This window comes from Oryza glaberrima, chromosome 3, assembly GCF_000147395.1.
Source record: "Oryza glaberrima chromosome 3, OglaRS2, whole genome shotgun sequence".
NCBI classification, from domain to species: Eukaryota; Viridiplantae; Streptophyta; class Magnoliopsida; order Poales; family Poaceae; genus Oryza; species Oryza glaberrima.
In genome coordinates, this window is record NC_068328.1 from 27,708,955 (window position 1) to 27,718,245 (window position 9,291).

General features: G+C 47.5%; 2 protein-coding genes across 2 annotated transcripts; one reads left to right on the forward strand and one right to left on the reverse strand.

The window, feature by feature from the left end:
* Positions 1 to 1,288: 1,288 nt before the first annotated feature.
* LOC127767729 (UDP-glycosyltransferase 91B1-like) lies at positions 1,289 to 3,181 on the forward strand. Its single transcript, XM_052293164.1, has one exon. It carries the CDS (start codon positions 1,505 to 1,507, stop codon positions 2,921 to 2,923), a length of 1,419 nt encoding a protein of 472 aa, XP_052149124.1. The 5' UTR covers positions 1,289 to 1,504; the 3' UTR covers positions 2,924 to 3,181.
* Positions 3,182 to 6,880: 3,699 nt separating this feature from the next.
* LOC127768577 (uncharacterized) lies at positions 6,881 to 7,931 on the reverse strand. The gene has a single exon (XM_052294184.1). The coding sequence runs from the start codon at positions 7,789 to 7,791 to the stop codon at positions 7,192 to 7,194; it is 600 nt and encodes a 199-aa protein (XP_052150144.1). The 5' UTR covers positions 7,792 to 7,931; the 3' UTR covers positions 6,881 to 7,191.
* Positions 7,932 to 9,291: the final 1,360 nt, after the last annotated feature.

Here is a 9,291-nt window from a genome sequence, read left to right on the forward strand (position 1 = left end):
GGTCCCGAAGAAGCAACTCCTCGGCCGTAACCAACGTGTGGCCCAGGGCCCACATGTCACTACCGCAGCTGCCAATCCGGGGAAAAAAAATCTGGTGCAGATGGGGTACAAACAGCAGCCCGTGCAGTCCCGACTCCCGACGCGGATTCATGACGCGTGGATGAGGCGCTCATCCAATGGCCGGCCCACACAAGCGAGTAATCCACCTGCACGGCTCAGAAAGTCAGAATCTTCCTTGATACCAAAATAACTCAATTTAGAGCAAGTTTAATAGTATAGTCCACCACTAGCTCCAATTCATCTATAGTTAATCTAGCAGTTAATTCATACAATAGTTGCTTACTATACTATTAATATATGGTCCCACCTGTCATATACATATTGCGTCTTGGAGTCCGCGCTACAGCTGGCTACAGATCTGTAGCCCACTGCTCTTCTCTCATCTTTTATCTTATTAAAATATGTTTACAGCTAGCTAATAGCCTGCTATTGTACCTGCTCTAAGAGCAAGTTTAATAGTATCGCCCGTTGATGGGCTGAAAATTTGTACACGTAAGTAATAGATGGTACCAATAGATGATACGTATAATAACTAGCTGCTAAGTTACCTACCCACACATCCCTAAGCAGTTGATTTTTATTATTTTAATCAGACTTGTTTCCTTCTTCCCAATCTTTGAGAGCAGGTACAATAGTGGGCTAATAGCCTGCTTATCTAATATTTTAACATATATGAGAGAGAGAGAGAAAGCAAAGAGAGCAAAGCGGACGACAATCCAGTCGTTGGCTCAAGCACAAGCGCCTAGGCACTCTGGCCCCTTGCAGCTCGGGACAACCAATAGAAAATTAGAACTTGAACATGCAGAAGTTACCAACACCTGACAGGATGCCTTGGTTAAAGCATGGGTGTAGCCAATTGATGTATCTACCGGGGTTTAGTTATCTCTTAAATGATGTGGTGAATTTTAGAGCCGGCAGTTAACTCTACTATTGAACTTGCTCTGATGGAGCAATGGTTAAGTCATTGGGCAAAAGCTAGGATTAGGACTAGGACTGAGGGCTGGTTCTTAGGACTTTGCATCGTTTCCTGTGCTAGAGCTCGACGATTGCATTAGCGCCCGCTGCCTTCTCTCTCCGGTTTTCTCTCTCTTCCACCTATGATTTCTATGATATGGATGCTTGTGTCGCCGGCTTATCATACTCTATTATACCTGCTCTAAGAAGGGGTTTCCTTCTAAGACAATAAATCTAGAGAAAAGTTTTTTTTTTTTTTTTGGGAGGGAGGTAGTGGATGGAGGGAGGAGATGAGTAGTCTCGGCTGCCTCGCACTCGGCTGGGCTCGACAATACGCATCGCGCTCGGGAATCTTTCCTCGTTTTCTCCCCTTTAACTAGCACGATTTGCATACGGAGTACTCCCTATACACTCATGACTGGATCATCAGAGCCAAACTTCTCACACACACGCTGACGCCTGAGTGCTGACCGGTGCGCGCCGGCCGAAAATGGACGACGCCCATTCCTCGCAGTCGCCGCTGCACGTCGTCATCTTCCCGTGGCTCGCCTTCGGCCACCTGCTCCCCTGCCTCGACCTCGCCGAGCGCCTCGCCGCGCGCGGCCACCGCGTGTCCTTCGTCTCCACCCCGCGCAACCTCGCCCGCCTCCCGCCGGTTCGCCCCGAGCTGGCAGAGCTCGTCGACCTCGTGGCGCTCCCACTGCCGCGCGTTGACGGGCTCCCCGACGGCGCCGAGGCCACCAGCGACGTCCCGTTCGACAAGTTCGAGCTTCACAGGAAGGCGTTCGACGGGCTCGCCGCGCCGTTCTCCGCGTTCCTCGACACCGCGTGCGCCGGCGGCAGGAGGCCGGATTGGGTTCTCGCCGATCTCATGCATCACTGGGTCGCTCTGGCATCTCAGGAGCGCGGGGTGCCGTGCGCCATGATCCTCCCCTGCTCCGCAGCCGTCGTGGCCTCGTCTGCTCCGCCAACCGAGTCGAGCGCGGACCAGCGCGAGGCGATAGTCCGGTCCATGGGCACGGCGGCGCCGAGCTTCGAGGCGAAGCGCGCCACGGAGGAGTTCGCGACGGAAGGCGCCTCGGGGGTGTCCATCATGACCCGCTACAGCCTGACGCTGCAGAGGTCCAAGCTCGTCGCAATGCGGAGCTGCCCCGAGCTGGAGCCCGGCGCGTTCACGATCCTGACGAGGTTCTACGGCAAGCCGGTCGTCCCGTTCGGCCTGCTCCCGCCACGGCCGGACGGCGCCCGCGGCGTCAGCAAGAACGGCAAGCACGACGCAATCATGCAGTGGCTCGACGCTCAGCCGGCCAAGTCGGTCGTCTACGTCGCGCTGGGAAGCGAGGCGCCGATGAGCGCGGACCTGCTGCGCGAGCTGGCTCACGGGCTGGACCTCGCCGGGACGCGCTTCCTCTGGGCCATGAGGAAGCCCGCCGGCGTCGACGCGGACAGCGTCCTACCAGCGGGGTTCCTGGGCCGCACCGGCGAGCGCGGGCTGGTCACGACGCGGTGGGCTCCTCAGGTGAGCATACTGGCGCACGCCGCCGTGTGCGCGTTCCTGACGCACTGCGGGTGGGGCTCCGTCGTCGAGGGGCTCCAGTTCGGGCACCCGCTGATCATGCTGCCGATCTTAGGCGACCAAGGCCCGAACGCGCGGATTCTCGAGGGGAGGAAGCTCGGAGTGGCGGTGCCGAGGAACGACGAGGACGGGTCGTTCGACCGAGGCGGCGTCGCCGGAGCCGTCCGCGCCGTCGTGGTGGAGGAAGAGGGGAAGACGTTCTTCGCCAATGCCCGGAAGCTGCAGGAGATCGTGGCGGACAGGGAGCGCGAAGAGAGGTGCATCGATGAATTTGTCCAGCATTTGACGTCTTGGAATGAGCTGAAGAACAATTCAGACGGCCAATATCCGTAGTAGGGTATATACTGTACTCGGTGAAAGCTAGCCAACTTGGCTACACATGTTTTGAGGTTTTGGTTATGTGCTTGTTTGGTTCAGATCGAAAAATACTCCTACTATCCAGAAAACACAAAACTGTGTGCTTCTACACAGTGCAAGTGTCGATTTTTCTCGCTGATTCGACGACCCGAGTGTAGCGGGGCCGGCATTGCTTGTCTCTTCCCCATTCGGGCGGCTACCGGGGTGAACTTGTAAATGACGCGGGGACCGGCTGCTCGTGGGAGTTAATTCGGTGGGGATCCACCGGGACTGCGAGTCCTATGCGGCGAAGGAGGCAGGCAGGCAGGCAGCCAGCCATAGTTTTCAATCGGTTCCCTTCGTCGGCCGTCTTGTTCCCGTTGGTGGGCGTTGTTTAGATTTTGGGCCTAATTCTTTTGTGAAAGCTAGCACAGGCCCAACTGGCGGCCTAGCGCACCTTCACGTTAAGGGAAGTACAAACAGATCTACTCCCTCCGGCTTGATAATACTTGTCGTTTTTTACAAGAGCACGGTATCCAAAAAATAGCTTTGATAATTATTTTCTATTTAGTATATATAGGAATATCAACAAATATATGATTTTATTGAAGTACTTTTTAAGACTAATCTACACATATGGTTTCCATATTTTTAAGATAAATATTTTAGAAATTATTTATAGTCAAAGATTTTAAATTTTGACTTTATCCTTATTCAAAACGACTAATATTATCAGTTTGAAGGGTGTAGTTCTAAATGTATCCATGTCTGACTGTGTTCTAAATGTATTTGCATATTATTTGTACTAATTAGTTTTGGTATTTCTTTTATATCTTAATAACAAATATTACTATAATTAGATGCTTTAGAGAAGGTACTTAACTCAACAGATCAAAATGGTGTACAGTTAATTATACTCGGGCAGGCACTCGCCACCGAGGCCATTGGCGCCTTTGCTGTCCAAACGGTAAAGGCCACATGCTCATTAGTCTGATTCAGTTGATTTCAGGATAATCTTGATTCTGGAGAGCAGGGCATCTCATCTTCGGTCGCACTTTGCGCGACTGAAGATGTCTGTTTAAGAAGCATGTATACGTGGACCATTACATATCAAACATGGTTTTAACAAAGAGCATTAGTTGAGCTTGCAAGTGAAAAAGGCAAGATGAAATCAGTCAACTATTACACTCAAAATCAAAGAAACTATTATTAAACCTGATCGTTGGTTTAAAATAATTGGCGGCAGTGTTGTAGTTGTCTTGCTGTCAGTGAATCCCCTCATTTCTCTTCTTCAAACTGATCATCCACAAGAAGAACATGACATATTTGCTTAGTTAGCTGCAATAAGTATGTAGCTCACCTGAACCTCCATAAGGACCATGTAACGCTGCAGAGGGACCTGGAACTGCCGTACGTTTTGCAGCAGCCTCTTCTCCTGTAGGAGGAGACATACTTCAGTGATATATACCAGCAAGGCAGCAATATTATCAGATCAAATATGCGCTAAGGAGGTGGAGAAAGGAGAATACCTGAAGTTCCTGAGGCAGGACTACGAGAGGCAGTAAAACCCAAGGGTAGTGCGTCCCGCTCTTTCTTCATGAATGAGAGCCCCTTTTTGTGTTGTAGATCTTTCAGAAAAGAGTGCTTGCTAAAAAAACACCAAGTAGCAATTGACACTTTTCTTTTTGAATTTTCAAGAATTTGTAGAAAGATTAATCAGTACAACATTAGAGATTGCATGTATATGTAGTGCTAAAGTATTCAGCCAACCCGTCATCAATTCAAAGCTCTTTGACAAAGTTCCATGTCCTATTTGGAACATATAATCGACCTTCTATTGTAAGTTATACTAATAATATTGTTCAGACTTAACAATGGCTTTGAAATTAAGTGGTTCCTTTATCTCGTTTATGTTCTTTTGCACTATTCAGACAAACAAAAATTCGTGAATTCCACAATCAGCATATTTTTGCAGAAGAGCTGTGCCTCTGTTTCCAACAACTGTGACTGTACTGAAGTTTTTTATATAGGAATCTCCTCCACCCATGGTAGGATCAAATAAGAGGCTAATTATAGAATCTACATATTTGTCACACGCACAAAAGAATGGTTTCCTCCATCTTGAGTTGAGCAGCCTGCTTCCTCCTGTGTGACTCAGCTAACAATTGAAATTGAACTAACACCATTTTGACATGAGGCCAGCATGAGTTTAGCACTTCTAGATATATATTTTTTTTTCAACTCAATAAGTGAGAAGCACTGTCCCTTGCTGAATTAAATTGACGAATTATTGTGAGGATGCGTATGTTCTTTCTTGCACCTTAAAACATCTTTCGCTTAGAAAAATGTTTTTATTTCTAATTATTATCAAAGCTGAATGATATGCTCTTAGTGCTTCCATTATAGTATGATATAGAAATGCTAATTTCAGCTCTTGCCATTTATTACTCATCATTATAGCTTATATAATAAGGTCTGAATTTGTCAAACTGAAGCGCGAAGTAGATAGTTTTCCAATATATATCGTGAATTAATGGTCATAAATATTGTGGTAATAACAGAAAACCAGATAGGTTGATATGAATCATTCATTGAAAATCTGAATACGAGTTTACAAAGGCAAAAATTTAATCAGCAATTGGCTGGTGCCCCTTATCGACGTTTTCAGGTTCACTAAAAAGAAAGTAAATTCAATAGAACAACTTTGCTGACAGTAAGGAGCTATGCAAATCAAACTATGCTGTACCTTATCATGGCTAATTTGGACGACTTGATACTGTGAATATGTGTTGTCAGTGCTGCACATGAGTAAAGACTTGTCAAGAATGATGATATGGTATTAACAATTCAATGCCAATCCAGCAAGCATACGAAACAATTAGTCTGAATATCAAATATGTGTTCCCATACAACAATTGGAAGGGTTCGATTCAGTCATCTCCTTGGAAACAAAGATATCTCTCTTTTTTTTTAAGTAAAGTACATCGCCGGTCTCTAAACTTGTACCGTTGTGTCATTTCGGTCCCTAAACTCGCAAATCGATCGTTCAGGTTCTCAAACTTGTTCGACTGTGTCATCCCGGTCCCTAAACTTGTAGATCACTCGTTTAGGTCCTCCAACTTGTTCAGTTGTGTCACCCCGGTCCCTAAACAGGATGGTCTAAAAACTTTATATCAAAAAATAATTCATAACTTTTTTATGTGAACTCTAATGAAGACAAACTTTATATCAAAATTGTAGCTCTCGACGCAACCTACAACTTTGTAGTTGAAAAGTTTTTGAATTAAAACTGTTTAGGGTCCCAAAATGTTGTTGCATGTTTATAGATTTTGAAATTTTAATTTTAAAATTACATTTTGGGACAAAAAATGACTTAGAATAAAAAAAATTCAACTACAAAGTTGTAGATCGCGTCGAGGGCTACAAGTTTGATATAAAGTTTGTCTTCATTAAAGTTCACATGAAAAAGTTATGAATTATTTTTAAATATAAAGTCTTTAGACCGTCCTATTTGACCCAGATGATATTCAAATCCAAGTTTAGAGACCGGGGTAATACAACTGAACAAGTTGGAGGATCTAAACGAGTGATCTGCAAGTTTAGGGACCGGGATGACACAGTCGAACCAGTTTGAGGACTTGAACGGTCGATTTACGAGTTTACGGACCGGGATGACACAGCGGTACAAGTTTAGGGACCGGTGATGGACTTTACTCTTTTTTTTTTTCCTGTATCTGAAGTAGGAAAAATCAGCAAACCAGCAAAATAATCTATTTGTAGAAACTATAGAGAAAAAGAATTGACAGAGATGATAATACACTTAATGATTCACTTAGATTGCAGCCCGCCGCTCCCAACATCCTACCCATGGTAGGACTGATATGGCGGGAGCAAGTACGTGAGTGTTTCGGAGGCAGAGCCACCGGGAGCGTCCTAGAGACTTTGGGAGGAGATGCCTCAGTGAAGGGGATGGAGAAGATATGTGGGGAGAAAAAAAGGGGCGAGCTTCCAAATCGTAGAGACAAGACTTTTAAAATGGACAGTAGGATCAACATACAAGTAGATACAACTATACAAATTAGCAAAAAGAAATGATTAAACTGTAAACATAAATGGTATTATGGACAAATTTTTAGGAAATTATCATCCGCATCCGTAGCCTTCGGCTGAAGTCGTCCGTTGCCTCCTTGTCTTTGGCCTCCTCTGTCAATATACTCACCGGCGGGCTGCGGTTGCCAAGCGCAACTCTGCAGCGAGCCAGCGATCTACGTTAACCGGAGAGTCTCCAGGGCCTTCCCGCCGCCGCCGCGCCGCCTCTCCCAGAGCGTCGGCGCTTCGTCGTCCGCCGCGGGCCGCCTGATCACCACCGGCAACGGCGGGTCAAGCGTGCACACCGCCGCCGCGCCGCCGCGGCCGCAATAAATCTTCCCCCGCGACTGCGCCGACGAGCAGGTCGGCACGTCCCTGACCTTGGAGCACGCCCGCGACGACGTCCTCCCCCTCCGCCGCCGCCCGAACAGCCCCAGCGTGAGCCGCTCCAGTAGACCCGAGCTACCGGCCCTCGCGGCCGGACGGTCGCCGCGGCGCGCGCCCGAGCATCTCCTCGGCCTCCCCTTGACCTGCCCCATGCAGGTGATCCTCGGCGACGCCGGGAGGGCGCCGTCGCCGCCGTCCGCCTTGCCCTTCTTGGCGTCCTGCGCCTTCTGCCACACGGACGGCGACAGCAGGAGCGGCGAGTACGCCGCCGCGGCCAGCTTCTTGGCCCCGTCCCTCGGCGGCGGGGTAGCCTTCACGATGAGCCAAGTCGGCGCCGGCGCCTTGATCTGGTGGCTGTGGTGGTGGTGGTGGTGGTGAAGCGCCGCCATGGAGATCGATCGATCCACCAACGTGCACCGGTGCGAGCGTGCAACACTACTCCTTCTATGCGTATGGGGCTAAGAATTTATGAGCTTGTTAATATGCAACAGCGCTAGGGGTTAGTGGATTCAGTCTACTAATCCGTACTCTAAACTGACCGAGGAAAAGAAAAGGATTAATGAGTGGCAATTAGGCGGGTTCCCAGGTCAAGTCCTTGTAGCTTACGGAGAAACTCGCGCTCGCGACTTGAACACGACGAGAGAGCGGGGGGACGTGAGTGGGCCGTGGCGGTACCCGGTCGTTAGCTTATGTGGAACGGTTGGGCCCTTGCTGAGTCGGAGTCGGAGTCGGACGGTAAAATATTCGGAGGCCAGTGCTTCCGACGTCACTGCTGCTTACTTTTGTTGCTCTCCTTGAGTGATTTTTCTTGATTTTTTTATTATAAAAAGGAGTGATTTCTTTAGTTTTGCAAGTCCGCTGCACTCTCGCTCTGGTTCGAATTCCGGTACTTGGAAAACTTGTGTGTAATTGTGTATGGAGTGTAATCCTCGGTCATGTAACCCGTTCGTTAGATCTAATTGGATAGATGGGCATTGTTAGATTTAATGATCAAAAACAATTTGGTACCGTAACGTATCGGTACCTCGAAATACTTTTTGTTGGACGCTTTATGTGTTATTAATTGAATGAACGGTCAATAATCTTTCATGATTTGCTTGCTTAATTCAATTGTTCACGGAGAGGCAACTCACTCTCTTCTCTCCGGCGTTTCTGCTCATCGACGAATCACAACTTAGAGATAATACCATGTTCAGTGCTATGACTATGACATTAAGGAAAAGATGAAACCTGCGACCTCCCAGCTCCCAAGAGAACCTTAGGCTCTTAATTTGCTTTATTTTTTTGGGCCTATTTGAAATATATTAATATAATAATTCATATGGTTCTTTCTTTGGCCTCCTCTAAATACGAGAATTCATTATGATAAAAATCCTATAAAATTATCATGAAATTTCTGTGTTCCAACTTCCTAGTGAGGGCGGAAAAGGGCTCTAGCGTAATAGATTCTCTTTTGGATGTTCTACCGGTTCAAACACCCCCTCATTCGATGCTCGATGGTCCGTTCTCCGTTGGGTACGTTGTATAAAGTAGACATTTTGACTACAAGATTAATTAATGTTTGACAACGACCACACTACTTAGTCTATGTAGATTAGCTAGCTAACGGCGAAGAAGTGATATACTATTATGGCCTTAAGCACAGATATATAGAATATCTTCAGTCATACAAGTAGTAAGGACAAAGACTAATAGGTATTAAGACTAGAGTATGAATCGGACTCTATCCTAGTTTTTCTCATAAATAGAGGGCCGTGCCTGTTGTAACCGTATGGCGACTTAGCATAGCGAGAGGGAGCGGCTACCGGCGGCGACCGGCCGTGAGTCGTTGTAACTCTGATACGCTGTATATGCTGGATCGGGGAGGAGCGCCCGTAATCAGTGCCCCG